The sequence below is a fragment of the Pleurodeles waltl genome, chromosome 1_2 (genome assembly GCF_031143425.1).
Source record: "Pleurodeles waltl isolate 20211129_DDA chromosome 1_2, aPleWal1.hap1.20221129, whole genome shotgun sequence".
NCBI classification, from domain to species: Eukaryota; Metazoa; Chordata; class Amphibia; order Caudata; family Salamandridae; genus Pleurodeles; species Pleurodeles waltl.
The window spans coordinates 1,019,218,721-1,019,240,887 of NC_090437.1; the positions used below are offsets into that span (position 1 = coordinate 1,019,218,721).

A 22,167-nucleotide genomic window follows, 5' to 3' on the forward strand; every position below is an offset into this window, starting at 1 on the left:
TGGGCAGGTGAAAGTCCACAGAAGTAGATTACATGTCAAAGACAGTGCACACACGCTTCCTAGGCTTGTCCTAAAAACAGCCACAGAAGTAGATCCATCTCAGTAAATATCTTGCACGCCACCTTTGAAGAATGATTGTAAGGATATCCCTTTGACTAGACAAAAAGGAGGGGACTGGGAGATTAACTGGTCCAGTGTATATCCTAACTTGGAGGAGAGGCGGCACTCTGAGTGGACTGAATCTGGTCCTGGAGCGATTTCCCTAAACAACGATTGATTGTTAGCTTGCGCATCCTATGAAAATTTTCCCCAAACTAAGGATAGTATGTTTCAGTTCCTCTAGACCACTGTGAACTGTTGAGTATAGTCTCACTACTATATGTTTTGTTATAAGTTTTTGACCACATAGTATTGTTTCTTTACTATTTTTTGGAGAAGATTTCATTTAGTCCTGATGAAGCGCCACTTGATCCGTTAGGATGTTGGAAGGCGTGAAACATGTTGACTTTTTTGAGTGGTATAAGTAATACCTTTTTGACCACTCGTTTTTTAGAGTAAAGGACCATTATTTCCATTAACTCTATTTTTGTTTTTAACCTTGATCAGCGCTTCCTTACACTAATAAAATGGGTTTTTAAAGGGAGTGTCAGAGACAATTTTAAGACATTTCTTCTATCTCTCCAACTTTTCTTCACCCTTCATCCTTCTCACAAAATTCTGGCTAAGTGGCCCCCACAAGGGTCCCGCCAGACACTGCAGTGCCAGTCTGACGTGGAGCAAGCCCAATGATGATACATGAGGCCCCTTGCTTCTGAACTAAGGCATACCTGAGACAGCCAGAGTTTTTCTGTGTTGTCTTGTCTTTTTTGGAACAGTGTACCTTTTTGATTGACACATAATCCCTTTGACTATACATCCACCACCTGGCATCTTGTGGAACCAGGAAATGCTGATGCTCACCCTATCCTCCAAGGGGAAGAAGGTCATATGGAGTAATGTGACATTTCTCCCTTAGTTTATTTGGGTAGAAGGAAATCATCCAGGATACCTTGAAGCCCCCAGCTGGTGGATCTCTTTGGCCTTTAAAGTGAGGAGAGAAATTGTCTGTTGCTATAAACACCTCACTATGAACAGTTGTCCCAAGATTAGGAAGAGAAAATAGGATTAGAAGGAACTGTTGTGGGACTGCTTGCTATGGATCTGAGTAACTTTTAAAATGTCTAAATGAAAATAGAGAGAAAGATCTATAGAGATGCTGTTGATCTATCAACAAAATCAGTAGCCTCCCCTGGCTTTATCGAACTAGACCCCCTGGTCCTGCAACACATGTGATGTCTGTTTCAAAGAGACTGACTCAGGAAGAGATACTGTGCACTGACTAGTTTCCTGGAGAATTACTTCAGTTTGTAAGGCTGTAAGAAAAGTGATGACCTTGGGGAATACAGCTATTAGCAAACATAGGGTAGACCCTTATAGTGTTGAAAAGGGATGGTAAATGTGATGTGGGTGTAAATATTCAAAATTCTGGATGCCAGAGTGACTAGTGGTCAGTGTGCAGCTGGGAACCCATCCTGCAAAAGGAATGTAAGTCGGTAATAACTCTTGATAGTCCCTTTGTGGGTTACGTTCAGGTTTCCTTGATTCTTTGCTAGTATGGTAGCCTAGCGAGTTACAGTTCTTTTACAGCTCCAGTGCTTGCTCATGACTTTGTAGGCTTTGAAAGTTTTGAGTATGGCAGGGCCAGCAAGAACATCTCTTCATGAAGGAGGGTTCAGACAATCTCATTGCACGTATGTTAAATCCAAAACTTGTCCAGGACCTACATGTCTGTCAAAATAAGTGATATTTCTAGTCCAAGAAGAAACTGCAATGAAATGTTTTCTTTAAATACTTTGATCTGGGACCTATCAGTGTCCTTGCAACAGCGGAGCATGTGACTTTGGCAGCAGTGCCCATGTAGTCAGGCTGTAGTTTAACACAGATTTTTCCCGCAAGTCATATTTGACCTTCTATTTGGTCTTTACATTGTATGGAGAAAAAAATTGAATGTCCCATTAAATCTGTTAGCGAAATCTAGACCACCTACAGCAGTATCGCTCTTTCTAAAAATAAGTGTGTCCTTGTTGCAAAGTACTTGCTGAAAGGATTGAGGGGAATTTGACTCCTGTGAGGATGAGTCACTCTGAGGATTGGTAGAGGGCCTGCAGCCTGAAACCAGCAATTCAAGGTTTTAAGAATGTCTACAGAGTTAAGAAAGAGCACTGTTCGGGATGCTTACCTCAAGCTTAGGCACTATAAATGCATGTTTGTTGCCTAACTTGCCACAGCGGAAAGACTGGAAAAGCAGAGTAGGGAATGTCTGTGTTCAGTTAATCCTCATATGGAGAATGTCAGATTCAACCTCTGAGATCTTTTGGATGTCTCGAGACACCCATTCCATTTGTGTATTCTAGCCATATTTCTGCCAATAGACTAAATGAAATTTAGAAACCTAGCCAAGGAAGAAATCGTTGCTTTGAAGTAGGCAAGAGACTGAGGCAGCATGCAGGTACCTGATTTGGGATTGTGACCTCACCTGGGCAAGACTATTCTCTACACCAGAGGTATAGCTGCTTCTCAAGTCAAAGGTGGGATCTGTCCATTGGATCTCAAGAGCTTAAGAGGCAATGTACATGGAGTTACCACTGGCTCTTGAAATCGGAGGCCTGGAGGGACCAAGACAAGGATGAAGTTTGATGAGCGACTCTAGATGCATAAGCAAAACTCACGGAGGAGCATGGCAAAGTATTTGTTTTTGTGTTGGCTGCATGAATCCTAGGCACCAGAATTCACTCCTAATATTGCACTACTTTTCCATCTCAACCTATCTTGTAAAACATGCTGGTAGGTCCCAGTGGACTCTGGCTGAGGCATTGGGGAAGGCTCGTTTCCTTCCGTGCTAAAGCACAGGGACCGTTTGGGAGACTGGAAAGGACATACCTGAACCAAAGGCAGATAAGTGGTCAGTGGGTAGGATGGGGCGAGAGGCACAACTTTTACCTAGACATCCCCTCCCATCATCATCGGTGAAGAAGTGACATAGAAGAAAGGAATACAAGGTCACCATCACCCCTCGATACCTCATAGTTCGCTGGGGTAAAGTGTGCAGAAAGTTGGGTATGTACCAGATGGAAGAGAAGTTTAGTCCAGTTAGGAGCCCCTTCTGCCTTCCTGAGGACTGGAAATGCTGTTTTAAAAAGATCGACCACGGAGGATCCCGCTAGGCACTTACCACCATTGGAATACCTGGCAAAAGACAGGAACAGTGTTGACGGCTTCCCAGCCCACGTGTTCCTGTGCAACTCCCAAGAACAGGCATCATCAGTGAGAGCAGGCCCATCCCTTTAAAGGGTAAAAGTACAGGAATAAATCTAAAGCAATAAACAGATGTCCATAACATTCGTCATGGAGAGTAATGTCACTCAAGACCCCTCACTCGGTTAGATCTGGGGTATAGCGCCACCCAACCCACTGAGCCGTACCTTGCAGATGAGGTTTCAGATTAAAAGGCTCTGAGCGCTCTGCAGCAGAGGCGGGGTCCAGTGCATAGTGGCTGGCCATGCTGAAGCCTAGTCGGCCAGTGTGAAGGTCAAGAGGTCGAAGACCAAGCTACTCCGAAATAAGAAATGTACCTACAAGGCGTCAGCTCTGGGTCTACCTGGCTTGCAGAGGATTAGAAAGGAAGACCAGGACGAATGGTCCCACGCTTCATTTTGACTGCAGGGGCACATTTTTCCTCCATGCCACCAGGTAGGGTCACCCTTATAGGACTCTGTGGCTAAGAGTTGTGAGTCTGCTGACCACGGATTCACGACGAGCATCTCTCACCCCCTGCTCCTCCGCGTCAAGGGCAGAGGTGGCCCTCGGGCTGCGGTGTTGACTCTGCCTTGGACCCTCTCTGACTCATTCTCTCAGGGTTGTTTGCCCAGAGCTGTGCTCGTCTCTTGAATACAGTGAGGCCAAAGAAATGATTGAGTTTTATCTCGGTGGGGGGTGCGGCGAACAAACTCATGTTATCGTCTGCCACAGTCAACCAGTGACAATCGGGCAGCTTGAGGGGGGAGTGCCGAAAAAAAAACATGCCCATCCTTCCCCATGTGCTGGCTAGTTTATGCTGTCTTTACGCGTGCGGGTTCCTTCTGATGAACCTCTTAGAATAAAGATTGCACGGAGGCGCCATTTTACTTGGCTTTCTGACTGTATAGCGCTATGAGTCACACCGGTGTCAGGCAGAGCGCTACAAAATGCCAATAATCTGGATTAAAAGAATGTTTGAGTGGTAAGAGGCCTCCGAGAATGAGCATGGTCTATATATTGAAATAAACCAAACAGACTGTTAAGCCTGACAGAAACATTGAAATAGAAAAAATATGAAACCCCCCTTGAGCAGACTGGGATAAGCGCAAAAATTGTCTCTCTTGTCATCTGGTAGAATTGCGTTTTTTTTTCTTGCTCAAGTTTGTAAGATTTCTTTAGTGCTGGCTAAGGTTAGATGTTAAGGCCCCCTTCCCCGAGGGGAGTAGGGGACAGTGGACTGGGGGAGGGGGGAAACCAATTGTCCTTCGCCGATTGGAGACCCTGATAAGTTTAGGTGTCTGCTTCGCCCCGGAAGAGACTTCCTTACTCTCCTGTGACCTTCAGCGGAGCACACCTCGTGTGAGGTGCATGGCACGTGGGTAGCACATCATCTAAAGGTCATGGCATCAGAGGGACTCCGCATCCGAGGAGTGCGTTGCCTATGAGGCGAACGCAGAGCACGCTGCCTTGAGAGGCACAGAACTCGCGGAGAAAACTTCCTCAGTACGCACCCATGAACTGCTTTTGAGGGAAAGACCATCTGAGTGGCAGCCTGCCTCAGAGGAACATAGAACCTGAGAAGTAAACTGCCTCAAAGGGACACGGCATCCGAGTACTAGACCATCTAAGGAGTCTTTGAGGCGCACACCATCTCAGGGGCGCGCCATCTAAGGAGCACACTGCCTTTGCAGCCTAAAGTATCTGAGAGGCACTCCTTCTAAGGACCACCGAGCCTTTGAGGCGCACGTCATCTAAGGAGACCGCTGCACGTGTAAAGCACACCTAAGGACCACTGAGCCTTTGATGCGCAAACAATCCTAGACACCATCTAAGGAGCACACTACCTTGTATGTGCAAAGTATTTGGGGTGCACACGATCCAAGTTGTACATTGACTAGTAGGGGTTCAACATCTTCAAAGGCGCGCCAGTTCTGCGGGGCACGGAATTCGGACCATAGCCCTTCTGAGGAACAAGGTGTACCATGGACGCCGACTATGAATGGCAGCGCTTCTGTTGGGCACAGCATGAGAGGTACTGTTACAAGTGGGCATATCCTCGGGTGTGGACAGTAGTATTTTGGGTTACAGCTGTGGTGATTACCTTTTCATATGACCGCATTTTATTTTGTGCTTTGGCATGTTTTCTGTGAGTTCACCTTCTGATGAGCTTAACTGTTTGTGGACCTGTTTTCGAGCAGCACCATTTCTGCTGGTCACTGGTACGAGACATTGCATTCGCCTTTGAAACAAAAATAAGCTAACGGGGCGTATCTCTTAATTGGAATGTGATTCCACCCGCATCCCCTCTTAATGTGGTCCACCAGGTTGGCTTAGATCTTGATGCGCACAGTTTCTGGTGATCAGTGTTTTTGCTGCCAAAATGATTCAAAACGTCTGATGTGTAATGCTTCACTTTAAGAGGGTTTTGGTTGTCTTTTCGGTGGTGCCCTGGTCAAATTGGCACATTTTGTGATTTGGCACGGTGAAAGGTACGAAAAAAAAAATCTACCTGTGTTGATCTATAAACAAAGATCGCCAGTATATGGGTTGCTTTTAATTGTATTGCTTAGATCTGTTCTTGACAAACTTAATAGTTTGAGTGCTCCTGACCTTGTACAGGCTTTCAAAATATGTCTAAAATGTTTACGACAGGGTTTGTATTGTGGAAAATATGGTGGATGATTCCATACCGCGCAATGCTTCTTTTTTTTTTTTTAAATCTGCCCTTTGGTGTATTCTACGTGCTAAAATTCATACTTTTCAGTTTGCTTATTGATTTTTTTTTTTTCTTTTCTTTTCTTCTTAAAAATGTCCGTGACAGCAGATCTCCAAATGAGCGGGAACTATTGGGAACTGAGTTCTGCTGGCAGGATGGCGCAGTTTTTAAAATGTTATATTGCTGATATTTGCTGCGACTCGCAGGACACACGTTTGAATCCGCGTTAGGCCAACTCTGCTTTCCATCCTTCAGAAGACGCTAGATTAAGATTTGGTCCAGCCGTTATCCACTACGTTTAGTGTGTAAACATGCGCTGTGAACCACAGCTCGCGATCTGTATTACTTACAGCTTTTAGAAACGACATAAGTGTGGAGTTAGCGCGATATAAAAATGAGGTACTAGATTTATCAGGAAGTTCTTCCCATGGGGAAACTGCTTTTAAAGCAGCTGTGTTTTTCCACAAGGAAATGTCACCTTAAACTGTGATGCGTGTTTTTTTTTTACTCCGATGTCGAAACCGGTGGAGTTCTTCGCCTGGTTTCCATGGAAGTGCATTAATCCTCTCCGCGGCAAGGTGATAAGATTTCTCTGGGCTTCTAGGTGGCTGCAGGTACTTAGACTTTGGCCGCTTCGCGCCCACGCCCGGGGCGTGGCAGATTCTTTCAGCACACACCCTGCTCGTTGCTCTTAGGTCCCCAGCCCTTCACTCGCAGATACCGAGTGAACACACCTTGTAATTAGATTTATCGAGTGGGTTTCTAAGAGTTCAGCATTGATAGGCCCATAGGATTGCTGTATTTATAGGGTCTGGCGAGATGGTGAGTTGGGCGGGTTGTGGGGCAGGCGCAACACTTCTACTGTGTGGGGGCAGGATCGGCCACTGCAAGTTGTCTAAAAAATTGGACTTTGCAGTATTTCTTTCAAGCGTGCCCTTAGAATTACGTTCTGGCGTCTGTTCATGTCTGGGAGGGACAGATGAAGTCGCCGACCTTTTTAAAATCGTTGTCTTGCCATTTTGATGAAAAAATTGAAACGTTTTGGGAAGATGATTTTGAAGGTGACGCGGTCTAGATATACCCTGTTGAGAATACATGTAATCGTGTTGCACGAGGACACCCCTCGCGGCTCTTCTTAGCCTCCCTTGAAATCTCAACGTGAGATCAAGTGACGCTGTGTGTATTATCATATAAAATGGCGGACGGAAGCTACTTGCCTGATTCCGAGGTTTGCTGTCTGACAGTACATTGAGAGTCAGAATATCAGGTGCTGAACCAGAAAGCGGTACTCTTAAGAGGAGGTAAGTCTGTGCTCCCCAGTCCCTGCTACTGCTCATTGATAGACCACAACCGAAAGAAACATGGTTGTTGCAAAACGGTGTTCATTTTCAAACAAAAGCTTATCAACTCATATCATTTCAAAAAGTTACCGTTTAAGGCACATTGAAAGTTCCCCCGAGAACTTGAAATTCGCCAATGGCATCAAAGAAGGTGTTGTTCTTCGATCGGCGAATAAGCGGAAGTTTAAAAATGTCTGCCTGCACCGGGGGCTCACACCAGGCTTATGGGGCTGTACCTCAAAGATGAAGCTGGTTTCCACTTTATTTTATGAGCATTTGTAGCCACACTCTTTCTCCCCCCCCCCCCCCCCCCCCCCCCCCTTTGCAAAGTTGGGGAGAGCTGTCAAACGTTTGGAAACCAGAAAACATGTTAATCTCACTTAGTTTGCCAATAGCAAAATCATCTCCACCTTGCACTTGAAATGTCTGTCCACTCGGACACCATATAATTTAAAAGTGATTTACATGTCAGACAGGCTCCAGAATTCCAAGTTCAAGCTGCCCAAGTCTTTTCAGATGATGGACACTAGAGGAGATGAAAACCTGCCATCAGGGGAATAAATACAAGCATGTATTAGCCCATCTTAATACTAAGAAGAGATTTGGAGGGACATCTCACTGCCGGCTTGGAAGTGCACCGTATTAAGCTAGGACTCTTCAGGATGTACGGCCACTAAAGAAAAATAAGTCTCTCCGTTTCCCTTACCTGGTGAAGATAAAGGCAGGCTAGTGAAAGGAAAGCCTACTTCACGTGGTCCAGCAATGTTTCTGACAAATACAGATGTCGCATGGACACAGATCCTTCATGTAAGGAAATGCCTCCTTGGCATGGTTGCCCCCTGACTTTTTGCCTTTGCTGATGCTATGTTTACAATTGAAAGTGTGCTGAGGCCTGCTAACCAGGCCCCAGCACCAGTGTTCTTTCCCTAACCTGTACTTTTGTATCCACAATTGGCAGACCCTGGCATCCAGATAAGTCCCTTGTAACTGGTACTTCTAGTACCAAGGGCCCTGATGCCAAGGAAGGTCTCTAAGGGCTGCAGCATGTCTTATGCCACCCTGGAGACCTCTCCCTCAGCACAGACACACTGCTTACCAGCTTGTGTGTGCTAGTGAGGACAAAACGAGTAAGTCGACATGGCACTCCCCTCAGGGTGCCATGCCAGCCTCTCACTGCCTATGCAGTATAGGTAAGACACCCCTCTAGCAGGCCTTACAGCCCTAAGGCAGGGTGCACTATACCATAGGTGAGGGTACCAGTGCATGAGCATGGTACCCCTACAGTGTCTAAACAAAACCTTAGACATTGTAAGTGCAGGGTAGCCATAAGAGTATATGGTCTGGGAGTCTGTCAAACACGAACTCCACAGCACCATAATGGCTACACTGAAAACTGGGAAGTTTGGTATCAAACTTCTCAGCACAATAAATGCACACTGATGCCAGTGTACATTTTATTGTAAAATACACCACAGAGGGCACCTTAGAGGTGCCCCCTGAAACTTAACCAACTATCTGTGTAGGCTGACTGGTTCCAGCAGCCTGCCACACTAGAGACATGTTGCTGGCCCCATGGGGAGAGTGCCTTTGTCACTCTGAGGCCAGTAACAAAGCCTGCACTGGGTGGAGATGCTAACACCTCCCCCAGGCAGGAGCTGTGACACCTGGCGGTGAGCCTCAAAGGCTCACCCCTTTGTCACAGCCCAGCAGGGCACTCCAGCTTAGTGGGGTTGCCCGCCCCCTCCGGCCACGGCCCCCACTTTTGGCGGCAAGGCTGGAGGGAACAAAGAAAGCAACAAGGAGGAGTCACTGGCCAGTCAGGACAGCCCCTAAGGTGTCCTGAGCTGAAGTGACTCTAACTTTTAGAAATCCTCCATCTTGCAGATGGAGGATTCCCCCAATAGGGTTAGGATTGTGACCCCCTCCCCTTGGGAGGAGGCACAAAGAGGGAGTACCCACCCTCAGGGCTAGTAGCCATTGGCTACTAACCCCCCAGACCTAAACACGCCCTTAAATTTAGTATTTAAGGGCTACCCTGAACCCTAGAAAATTAGATTCCTGCAACTACAAGAAGAAGGACTGCCTAGCTGAAAACCCCTGCAGAGGAAGACCAGAAGACGACAACTGCCTTGGCTCCAGAAACTCACCGGCCTGTCTCCTGCCTTCCAAAGATCCTGCTCCAGCGACGCCTTCCAAAGGGACCAGCGACCTCGACATCCTCTGAGGACTGCCCCTGCTTCGAAAAGACAAGAAACTCCCGAGGACAGCGGACCTGCTCCAAGAAAAGTTGCAACTTTGTTTCCAGCAGCTTTAAAGAACCCTGCAAGCTCCCCGCAAGAAGCGTGAGACTTGCAACACTGCACCCGGCGACCCCGACTCGGCTGGTGGAGATCCGACACCTCAGGAGGGACCCCAGGACTACTCTGATACTGTGAGTACCAAAACCTGTCCCCCCTGAGCCCCCACAGCGCCGCCTGCAGAGGGAATCCCGAGGCTTCCCCTGACCGCGACTCTTTGAACCTAAAGTCCCGACGCCTGGGAGAGACCCTGCACCCGCAGCCCCCAGGACCTGAAGGACCGGACTTTCACTGGAGAAGTGACCCCCAGGAGTCCCTCTCCCTTGCCCAAGTGGAGGTTTCCCCGAGGAATCCCCCCCTTGCCTGCCTGCAGCGCTGAAGAGATCCCGAGATCTCTCATAGACTAACATTGCGAACCCGACGCTTGTTTCTACACTGCACCCGGCCGCCCCCGCGCCGCTGTGGGTGAAATTTCTGTGTGGGCTTGTGTCCCCCCCGGTGCCCTACAAAACCCCCCTGGTCTGCCCTCCGAAGACGCGGGTACTTACCTGCAAGCAGACCGGAACCGGGGCACCCCCTTCTCTCCATTCTAGCCTATGTGTTTTGGGACACCACTTTGAACTCTGCACCTGACCGGCCCTGAGCTGCTGGTGTGGTGACTTTGGGGTTGCTCTGAACCCCCAACGGTGGGCTACCTTGGACCAAGAACTAAGCCCTGTAAGTGTCTTACTTACCTGGTTAACCTAACAAATACTTACCTCCCCTAGGAACTGTGAAAATTGCACTGTGTCCACTTTTAAAACAGCTATTTGTGAATAACTTGAAAAGTATACATGCAATTTTTATGATTTAAAGTTCCTAAAGTACTTACCTGCAATACCTTTCAAATGAGATATTACATGTAGAAATTGAACCTGTGGTTCTTAAAATAAACTAAGAAAAGATATTTTTCTATACAAAAACCTATTGGCTGGATTTGTCTCTGAGTGTGTGTACCTCATTTATTGTCTATGTGTATGTACAACAAATGCTTAACACTACTCCTTGGATAAGCCTACTGCTCGACCACACTACCACAAAATAGAGCATTAGTATTATCTCTTTTACCACTATTTTACCTCTAAGGGGAACCCTTGGACTCTGTGCATGCTATTCCTTACTTTGAAATAGCACATACAGAGCCAACTTCCTACACTTCATTACTAATTGGGAACCTCACTCAAAAAGCCAAAGATTCGCACAATAAACCGACATATGCTGGATTTCCTACTGAACAGTTAAGTGTAATTGGAGGTCAGGAGTTGGCAAATGATTTTTGTTTCCTAATGTGGATGCTGACTCACAGATCATGTGACTGGCGAGGTGTGTCCATGGTGACTGTCTGTGAGATGCTGCATAGGCAGAGCACACTCCTTGGCAACACTTGTGTTGTTTATTGGTGATAATCTCCACAAAGCAGCAGTTTGGGTTGGGAAGGGAACACAGATTTGTCTGCTCACAGAGAAAGTCCCGAACCAGAGCCCATCCTAGGTGAGGAATGGCGATCGGATCAAGGTGCTGCTCTGTGCACCTGGAAACCACAGCAGTGTGGACACATGTCGCATATAGATATTGCTCTTTACTGTTTGATTACAAAAGGAAGGTGTTGCATAGACCATCAACCATTATTTGTGAATAAAAGTTGAAGGTGAATCCAGTACAGAGAACTCATTGTTGCACTTCCCTTCCAGGGAATTCCTTCTCTGAAGCTCTGTTCTGGAGATGTATTTCTTAACTCTTGTCTGTCTTCATGGCTCCTTGGTTGCACCACTGCATTTCAGCTCATCATTATTTGTAGAGCTATTGCGAGAAGGGCCCAATGGACTTCATTATTCTCTGCGATATACTGCAATAAAAATCAATGGCACCAATATGTGCTTCCACTTCAACTGCAATATCTAAAGCACCAGAGGACACAAAGTATTTAGGTGTCTTTCCTTTACCAAATTGTTACTGGACCTGCAGCAACAGCAATTAAATAGTATTATAACAAAAGCACTTTTGTGTATGAAGAAGTTACAGTGTGGTAAATCACAGTCAAAGACAATTTTAAATAGGTCACTGATGCACTAAAGTCACTCTAAAACGTATTGATATTCACTTGGTTTTTATATGTACTTGAAAGAACATTAATGACAAAACATGAAATTGGTAATATGTTGAGGTCCATCTATAAGACGTTTGTGTGCACTGTTCAAAATATCAAACTGGACATAAAGCAACTATAATAAAGGATGTGACTAGGTCAGTCATTCTCTATGTAACGTCTGTGGGATCCTACACTACATATACTTTGAACACTTCAAATGTCAGAGGGGCACAGTAGGAAAGTGCCCTTGTTGGCATGGTTACCCCCGCCAACATTTTTTGCCTGATATTGATGCCAACTTTGAGTGTGTGCTGTGACCCTGCTAACCAGGTCCCAGCACCAGTGTTCTTTCCCAAAATCTGTACTTTTGTTTCCATAATTGGCACACCCATGGCACACAGTTAAGCCCCTTGTAAAAGGTGCCCATGGTACCAAGGGTCCTGTGGCCATGGAAGGTCCTCAAGGGATGCAGCATGTATTATGCCACCCTTTGGGGACCTCTCACCCAGCACATGCACACTACCTTTGCAGCTTGTGTGTGCTGGTGGGGAGAAAAAGGCAGAGTTGACATGTCACCCCTCTCAGGGTGCAATGCCCACAAACTACTGCCTGTGGCATAGGTAAGTCAGCCCTCTAACAGGCCTTGCAGCCCTAAGGCAGGGTGCACTATACCACAGATGAGGGCATAGCTGCATGAGCTATGTGCCCCTACAGTGTCTAAGTCCATTCTTGTACATTGTAAGTGCAGTGTAGCCATCTTGAGTATATGGTCTAGGAGATTGTCATTACGAACCCCACAGCTCCATAATGGCTTCACTGATTTGTTCAGAACCTAGCCTGCAGCATCTAAGTGACCTACGGTGTCCCCTCAGGAAAGCATTGGGAGTCCGACGCTGTGTTTGCACCCGGCCGCCCCTGCACAGCTGAGGGTGTGTGTTTGGTTCTTACCCGTGCCCCCCCCCCCCAGATCTGAAACAGAGTGCCCCCAGTCTCCATAGGAGCCCATGTTAAATTTGTCTATACTTTGACCTCTGCACCCGGCTGGCCCCGTGTTGCTGGTGGTGGGTGTTTGGGGTTAACTTGAACCCCAACCTGTGGACTTCCTAACCCCCGGAGACTGGAACTGTAAGTCATGTACTTACCGTCAAAACACACTAACTTTTCTCCCCCCAGGAACTGTTTCTGAAAATTGCACTGTCAACTTTTAAAACAGATTATTGCCATTTATTAAAAAACTGTATGACTTGCGAATTCGAGTCTGGAGTTGTCACTGAGTGTGTGCTTCTTCTATTGTGTGTGTGTGTGTGTGTGTGTGTGTACAACAAATGCTTTGCACTACCCTCTAATAAGCCTAACTGCACGTCCACACTAACATGAAAAAGAGCATTAGTATTATCTACTTTCGCCTCTGTTAAGCCTCTGGGGAACCTCTGGACTCTGTGCACACTAGGTCTCATTAGGATATAGTATATACAGAGCCAGGGTCCTACAGGCACACTATTCTGCTTGTTCTCAACCATAGATAGTCACTCTGTATCTGAAGAGTGTCAACAGTTCACCGTTTTCACATAGTGCCTTCTGCATGCATAAGCACACGTAATGACACGTGCCTCCACCTCAAGGTCAGGAGCAAACTCTGAGCAAATTGTATTTTATTGTATTTGCAGAGTTCTATAGACCGCAAACATTGTCCCATCAGGGTATCAGAGCGCTGTACATATAGCTGTTGGCTCATATATACAAGGGAAAATGCTAGATGGAATGTGTAGGGAGCAATACAAAATCCCAATACATAAACATTAGACCAATCAGCCTGCCAGATCCAGGATCCGGAGGTCCACATGACAACAGCCAACCTGAGTGACTTTAGGACTACTAGTGAAGGAATCTATTCATCAGACGCTTCTTCACTTGTTTTTTGAAGGAAGTAGTAGAGGGGGTGGACCTAGTTTCAGGCGGCAGTGCATCCCATATTCTTGGGGCTCAGCACTTTACTGTTTCCTTCCCCAATCCGCTTCGCACTTTCATGGCACCATTTATCATTTTAGAATAACCCAGGGTACCACGAAACCTAATACACGTAGACGATATTAAGCGGATCCTCTGACAAGTTGTGCTCTGGCCAGTGCTGAAAAGTCTCAGTTCCAAGTGATATTGAAACAGTTTCAATACTTTGCAGCGATATTGTGGCATAACCCTCGTCCTCTCCTTTTGTTTAGCAAGTGCAGGCATTCATCACATCCCGTTATTACTGAACCACCTTTGCCAACTCCTCATAACTATAGGGGTTGAACTGTTGTAGCCTTAAGGATGTGGGATCCGTGTAGTAGATAGCTATCTTGCTGATCAATCGCCCCTCACCATTCCATACTCTGAGTAACAAAACGATGGTAAATTGTAACCCAGCACCTTTGTGATCTTTGAATACTCGTTGATTAAACCTTTTAAACTGAGACAGAAGTTATGTCATTTGTATTGTGCTAGACAACATTCTAAACAGACCACCCTAACATAGCCATGTCTTGAATACAACATTGTGGAAAATGCTGTCAAAGTGCAGTGCCTGTCTCCGTGGACAATGGGCTAGTTCCCATCTGAGTATCTTAAAGTTCTTGCCAAGCAACCTTGTTCTGCTAGAAGAAACTACGGGACTGATTCATAAAGGTATAAAGGAGTACATAAAAGAGAACTCTTGTGGTACTATTTCCTATACTCATTAATGTTTTTATGAAATAGCCGGTGGATGTCTGCCTCAGGTCCTTGGAGTACGTTATAAATATAGACTGAAGTAATAACACTTGAACTATTTTGCCCATACTTAGCAAAGTGTGTGTGGTAAACTACAAATGTGCATGAAAATAAGCAAATAGGCCTGATTAGCAAGAGGCGAGTAGGATGGAGAGGCTAAATCGGGAATGGATTTAAAAACAAAGCATTGACATTGAAACCAAAGGTGATGGTTCACTACTCGAGACATGGTTGCAGAAGAAGCATATGGGGCATGTGGAAGTTAAGAGGGTGACATTAACACTCTGGATATACAGTAAGATTGTGGAAAGTGGTGGGGCATGGCGAGTAGCAGTCAGACAGGGAAGTTGAGCTGAGCAAGGAATTTGGTTGTGGTGAAAGTTGTGGAAGAACAGGTTGTGTAGCCATTAAATTGTTGGCTGTGGTGGGTTCCCCAAATTCATGGGGAATTGATGTAACGTGAATGTACGTAGGAAGAAGAGCAAAGATTTATATGAAGGCAGAGGCGAAAAGTGAACTGAAAAGGATACAATAGTGGAGCGATGTGGAATGAGGGGAAAGATGGGAAGAAGACAAAGCTAAATCTAATTTTGAGAAGGATTGAGATAAAGTGAGTGAAAAGACGCCCACTGTTGGATACATGAAAAACAATTAGAAATACAGTTAACAGAAGACTGAATGAATGAAGTAAAGAAACAAAATATGTAGGATTCTACAGCACGAAATGAGGTCGGATGTCAACAAAATAAAAAATAAAATGAGGTGATGTATAGAGGAGCAGGCAGAGCATCGAAACTTGGGGTGGAAAGGGAGAGGCAGAACTTGCCCAATAAAAATGTTAGGAGACAGCGACCTAAGAAAGAAACGCAGAGACCCCCAGCTGGTCCTCCACAGAGGCACAGGCAGCTTCTGAACGAACACACCCAATGGCACCAAAGCTCGAGGTTTAGCTTCAAGCTCGACCAGGGGTGAAGTTCCAGTAGAGTGGGTAGGGCAGAAAACCAGATTGGAAAGAGTAAAACAATACATAATATTCAAAGCAGGAGGAGAGATGTGAGGTTGCAATGAATCAAGATGCTTGCAAAGTAAAGGCAAAATAATATTTGCGAGTAAGCCTGCAGTGTTGAAGTTCTCTTCTAAGAGGGAGAAGTTAGATGGTTTGGAGGACTCGGGATTGGGTGTGAGTGGAAAGTAAAAGAAGTTATTACATAAAGGAACAGAAGGCGATAGCCTGGGAGAACGGTGATCGAGTTGCGAACATAAAGGATTGACTTAAGAAACAACATTTGCATTTTGAATGTGATGGAAATGAAAGGAGCATGAACTTTATTGTAATGCTGTTGTTTGCAGCATGAATACGGGCAGTTTATTCTCTGTTGTGGTGTTTTGCACCTACATAGTGAAAGAAAAGGGTTCATAATCCATTGTGCCGTTTTGTTGACTATGCTGTTAATACTGGGAGCAGACACCCTTTTGGGGTCTTTTATGTATGCTTCAGGAAAAACTTGACAGGCCGGGTCAGTGCTGCTGTGTGGTATCATAAAGAAAAAATAACGCCCTTTTTTGGCAGTGCCCTGGAGCAGCGTTCTGTAAAGTCGGTCCTGGAGAGCCGGGTCCATGCCAGATTTTTAGCATATCCACATTTAGAAAAATGTAGATTTCTGAAACATCTTGTTTGTAAATGTGGATATGCTAAAAATCTGTCATGGACCCGGCTCTCCAGGACCGACTTTGCAGAACCCTGCCCTAGAGGCACAAAAATACATTTATATTACTTTGTGGCCAGGGTCAGACTCGGACAGAAAATATGCCCGGGCACCAAAGGTAAAGTGACTTCCTTTAGCTAATTGGATAGCTAAAAATGGCGCCTATGTTTGCAAATTAGGGCAGCTTTGATCTTGTAAAGACAAGCTATGTGAGTGTGTTGCAAGGGGAAAAATTCCTGGATTGAGCTTACTGCAGGCAATGCTTGTTTCAATATCAGGGAAATCTAGAGTAAAAAGCGGACTAGTGGACCATAAAACAGGCCTGCAATAAACCAAAAACTGGCCCACACCCTGATCTGACAAACCAGCCCATCGGACACTGCCTGTTTACCCTACAGACCAGTCCGATCCTGTTTGTGATGCTGCAAAAGGCCGAATATTGAATTTATACTACCTTATGGAGTTTTAGAGAGCAAGGAAGGACATTTTAATTTAAGGTCAAATACTGAATTTATACTTCGATGTGTACCCTCCGAGAGCAATGAAATAAGATGGGCAACATGGGTCATATAGAGATGACTAGCTCATTTAAAATCTGACAGCTTCATAATGACTACAATTGCGATAAAGTGGCAGAATCTGTTGATGTATGTTACTATATTACCAGTGACCTTCATAAGTATGTGCTTTTCACTCAACCTTCGTACTTGCTGCATTCAGCCTTCAAATCTCCTTTGTGGTGTTGTCCATATTTCAGTAGACGTGCATTTTTCTTACTCAAACTGCTGTTGGTCCGAAATGCCATCCTAGTTGGCAGACTGAGAGCAAGTCTCAGGTAGAACAGAAGAAGGGCCTGGAGACTGAGCTCGCCATACTCCCTCACATGGCCAAGATGGCAGGTACTTGGGCATCACCTCATTTTGTGAAGGTCTTAACTCAAGAGTTATAATTCCTGCACACTTCGATGCTCGTAGTTTTGCTGATGAAGAAGCTGGTGAGGTGGTATGTGCCTGTAAGCCCAGAATAGTGAGATTGTCCCAAGTGTGTCTTCATCTGTGCAGATGAGAGTCCTGGGTGGGGATAAAGCATAGAACTCCCTCACTTTGTATCTTCATCAGAGAGAGATGAGCTTTATCGTGGCCCAGAGAAATTGTATGGGAGCCCTATTGAGAAGACTGGTGTGGGAGGACCAAAGGTAGTCTATAAGGAGATAGGGAAGAGTAAAGTCCCTCGTCAGACACATACATGATCTGCTGCCTACAGAGACAACTGAGGTGACGGGAGCTGCTGTGTACCTAGAAGCATGCATTATATTGTATGGAATCATTTGTACAGCCTCTCATACGTGATGAGACCTCAAACTCTTCTGAGTGGACGGTTAAGAGATAACCTGGTTCACCGTGCTTAGTTGGCAGTGTGGGTTTATAATGTCTTTGATGTGTGCTCCAGTCAAATCAAATCATTAACATTTATAAAGCGCGCTACTCACCCGTGCGGGTCTCAAGGCGCTAGGGGAAAAGGGCGGGGGGGTTACTGCTGCTCGAAAAGCCAGGTTTTTAGGAGTCTCCGGAATGCGGAGTGGTCCTGGGTGGTCCTGAGGCAGGTGGGGAGGGAGTTCCAGGTCTTGGCTGCCAGGAAGGAGAAGGACCTCCCACCCGCAGTGGAGCGGCGGATGTGAGGGACGGCAGCGAGCGCGAGGTCCGAGGAACGGAGGAGACGGGTGGTGGCGTAGAAGCTGAGGCGATGGTTGAGGTAATCCGGTCCCTTGTTGTGGAGGGCTTTGTGTGCGTGGGTGAGAAGTCGGAAGGTGATCCTTTTGCTGACTGGGAGCCAATGCAGGTGTCTCAGGTGTGCGGAGATGTGGCTGTTGAGGGGTACGTCGAGGATGAGGTGGGCCGAGGCGTTTTGAATACGTTGCAGGCGTTTTTGGAGCTTGGCGGTGGTCCCAGCATAGAGGGTGTTGCCGTAGTCCAGGCGGCTCGTGACGAGGGCGTGGGTCACGGTTTTTCTAGTGTGGGCGGGGATCCAGCGGAAGATCTTGCGGAGCATGCGGAGGGTGAGGAAGCAGGCGGAGGACATGGCGTTGACTTGCTTGGTCATGGTGAGAAGAGGGTCCAAGATGAAGCCGAGGTTGCGGGCGTGGTCTGCGGGGGTAATGTTGAAGCAAACCAATAGTTGTGCTTATAAATAGCGTAAAGCAAAAGAGCAGTTGCATGTTTTGGCCATGGATACCATATTTTTTGGCAGTGCTTTAAATGTAAATAGATAAGTCCTTGTCCTCAGTATCCAGAGTACCTGTGCGGGTACCCTCCCATTAAATGTATTTTAGCAGTCAAGGCCGTACTGGCCATACTGGGCATCAGGCATTTCCCCAGGAGGCTGGAAGGGTGGTGGGTCTCTTTTGTTACTTGGGGGGTCGGTTTTGTAGCAGTGCAGCAGTTTTAAGAGCACTGCAGGGTATCTTGTATATCCAACAGTTTTCAGGCAACAATAAAAGTGCAAAGATAACTCTGGCTAATTTACCTGCCGGAGAGAGATTGGAATTTTCTCTTATGGCAGTTTTGACTCATCTAAGTTAGCGCAGCGAGTGTATATGCCAGCTGCAAAGAATGTGTACTATGCAGATTATAGAACAGTATTTTATGTGCACAGCTCAGTGGATACTGTTTTTTGCTTTTGTCACAGATATCCTTTTGTTACTGTGCAGTTTATAAATCACAATCCTAATCTAGCACAGGGAGCTATGAAGTGCCATCCAAGAGCTGCAAGCAAACTGCATGGTACAAATTAGAACGTTGTTTTTCCCCCAGAATTTGATTATCCTAATTTTACTAAAGAGAGTTTGGGTGAGAATAAATTGTTATTAGTAGAATCAACCTTAACCACTGTTACATTCTGAATCCTGAGTTTATGCTTCCCCAGACCAAGCACTCTAAAAAGTGCCTACTGGTATGGATGACATGTATATCAGACACCTTGTAGTCCCCTTTTTCTTATGTAACTTTTCAATACACTGATTTACACACGTATGATTCATTGTCTCTTTATGTGTGCGTGATGTAACGTGAGAGGCGCTATAAAATAAATGAAATACATATGAGAGAGGGGCTAGGGAGAGATGAGAGGCACCGTGGGAGGGTGACAGAGAGGAAATCATAAAGATTGTGGTATCCTGGTGCACAACAAGGTCATCATTTACTGTCTTTAAAAACGAATATATTTGAATATGTAATGAAAAATGTGTTGTAGAATGCACCGTTTTTGCCATTTTTCCTAAATTTTCTTGGGGTGGGGGAGAGAACCCCCTAAGCCCCATGGTAGTGGTCAGGCTTGTTTGCTGTGAAGTTATGCGTGCTGGTCTGACAACATTTGCCGGGGCTGCTTTGGGTTCCCAGTTTGCCCCTGTTATCAGTGCTGAGAAGTGCAGCTAATCTCTCATTCATTGTATTTCAGCAGTGCACAGAAGTGCCGGTACTCTCCATTAAATGTATTTTAGCAGTACACTGAAGTGCAGCTAATCTCCAATTAAATTTATTTCAGCAGTGCACAGAAGTGCCGGTACTTTCCCATTCATTATATTTCATCAGGGCACAGAAGTGCCTGTAGTCTCCCATTCACGTTAAATCAATACAGGTACTCAGTAACTGACTACCTGCCCATTTAAAGCTCTGTATATTTCCTTGCTTGGGTGACTCCGCTGTGAGGCAGACACGAAGTGTTCAAGTGTGTAGACAACACAAGAAACCGAAGAAGAATCGCTGAGAACCAGAGGCCTTTCTTTGCTGCTCGCGTGCACACGCGGTGTCCCATGTTCAAAGAAACTTACCTTTGGCAGTACCTGTACTTCAGTTCTACCAAAGAAGCGGTGCTGTGTTGCATTATTGACCTTGTGCAGAGTAGGACAGGCACATGCTCGGCGTGGCCTGAATGCAGTGCTTAATTTGTAAATAAAAAGGTGCCGGTGCCCACAGCCCTCCGCTTAAATACGCGGCTGCTGCAATTATACGGCAGCGTGATCCTGAAGCCATCTCGGGCCTCTTCAATCCTTATAAAGCCACTCCCCGCCCCTTCACTCACTCTTGCAGCTTTCTACCTTCTCCCTTTGTGGCGCTTTTTCGTTTTTCCCTTCCTCGGTGTTTCCTATTTGTGTCTTTTGCTCGCAGCAAATGCTTTAGACAGAAGAATATGCCCCGACCCTCAAACATAAGTGCTGGTGTTGAGCACCGGAAACAACAAGCACAAATTAAGCACTGCCTGGCAGTGTACTCGAGTCCCTTCTGTATCGGGGACGGCTACTCCATTTAATTGCTGCAGCCAGCGAGAGCGAGGAACTGGTTTTACGGTCCCTTCGCGGCATGAAAACCCGCGCTGCCAAGCCTACGGGAGTGCAGTTGCCAGAGGCAGCTGGGAAAGCGTGCAATAAGGAAGCGTAATAGCCCGCCCGAGGCGGGGAGGCAGCGCCTGGCGCCGCGGGGCAGGCCTGGAGCTCGGCCGACGGGCTGGGCTCGGGACTCCGGCTCCGCGGGTGAGGGCCGTGCCTCTCCGCGCAGAAACCTTCTCATCGGGCAGACCACAGGACGCCTCCTGGCCCAGGTAACCAAGACTTTAACTCGGAGCTGTTGGGATATCCGTGAGTGGAAGTTACCTGCCCGCCTCGGTGTGCACACCTGTGGTGTGGGTCAGGGGCGTCCCCTAGTGCAGGCAAGAGAAGCGGGCCGCCATAATAAGAATGTAGCGGGCCTTCTCCATGCACCATTGACAGCTGCACCCCTGGCCCAGGCAGGCATGTAGAGGGCAGTCAGTATGTAGTAGAGGGAGGGGTGCGGTGACCTACAGGGCAAAGGCTCCGCATTGGGAGAGAAGCGCCCACAGCGCCATCCTGTCTCCTCAAGCCGCTATGACGCCCAATATTTAGGCGGACGGCAGTGTTAATGTCACATCATGTGCACCTCGGCATTTCTAAATAAGACTGAATGAACTCCAACAACGGAGGTTGACTGTGGGGCACGTAGCGCCTCCTTAGAGGCAGCGAGGAGCACTGAATGACCTAACCTACTGAACATACAGGGCACACCCTGACCGATGCGGTGGCGTGCTTGATGGTTTAGCCCTACACTGGCTGCTGGTCGTAAATCTACTCCCTCGGCCTCATTTCGCTCTGCCATCCGCCAAAAGAGCAACCGAGCTTGGGACACCCCCACCAAAGCAATGGTCCGATCCACTGACTCTGGCTTCACTGCAGGATCACCCCGGGGTGAGGACATGCTAGGACTGAGGGGCGCTATGCCCCTTCTAATCTCCCAGTGTTGGTTGAAAAATAACGAGCCAGGGAGGCCCAAAGAGTTATGAAAATACCTTTGTTTTTCTATCACCTTCAGTGAACACTTAGGTGACAGAGCTCATAGGATTAGAAAGGAGAAAAGAAGACGAGCATTGGCTGTGCCAATAGGCCTGGCTGATGAATGAAAGTGCCTTTTGTGTCATTGTTGGGTATATGCACTCAGTCATCAATAATGCACTGTCACTCATCTTTGCACTTTTGTATCCTTCCACTGACTTATTGTTGCATTCACCTTTGACACGTCACAATAAAAACACACAGTGAACAGCATATGCAAGATAAATTGAAAGAGCAAATGCTGCTGTCTAAACACAGTCTGGCATATGTTTGCAGTAACAAAACTAAACATAACAGTGGGTGTCTGCCTTGCAGAGGATTGTGTGTGAATATACACACGGTATGTGTGTGTGTGTGTATGTATGTATGTATATATATATATACACACACATATACATACATATATATATATAAATAAATGTCTTGTCTGTCATTGTTTTAAAATACCAACATGGCCTACACTTTTAGAAACAATGTGCTGGCTATCTTGGAATAAGA

At 46.4% G+C, this 22,167-nt stretch overlaps 1 protein-coding gene across 10 annotated transcripts in view; it reads left to right on the forward strand.

Annotated features, from left to right (window-relative positions):
- RBM47 (RNA binding motif protein 47) overlaps positions 1 to 22,167 on the forward strand; it is a 311,562-nt gene that overhangs the window by 226,275 nt on the left and 63,120 nt on the right. Inside the window, exon 1 of one of the 10 annotated variants that reach the window (XM_069201981.1) lies at positions 4,656 to 5,368. The exons of 8 other annotated variants lie outside the window; for them this stretch is intronic. In XM_069201981.1, the coding sequence (XP_069058082.1) occupies positions 5,319 to 5,368 (50 nt within the window). In that variant the 5' untranslated portion in view covers positions 4,656 to 5,318. Of the gene's footprint in view, positions 1 to 4,655; positions 5,369 to 7,250; positions 7,354 to 22,167 lie in introns of those variants that run through there. One more of the 10 variants, XM_069201997.1, reaches the window with a different exon arrangement.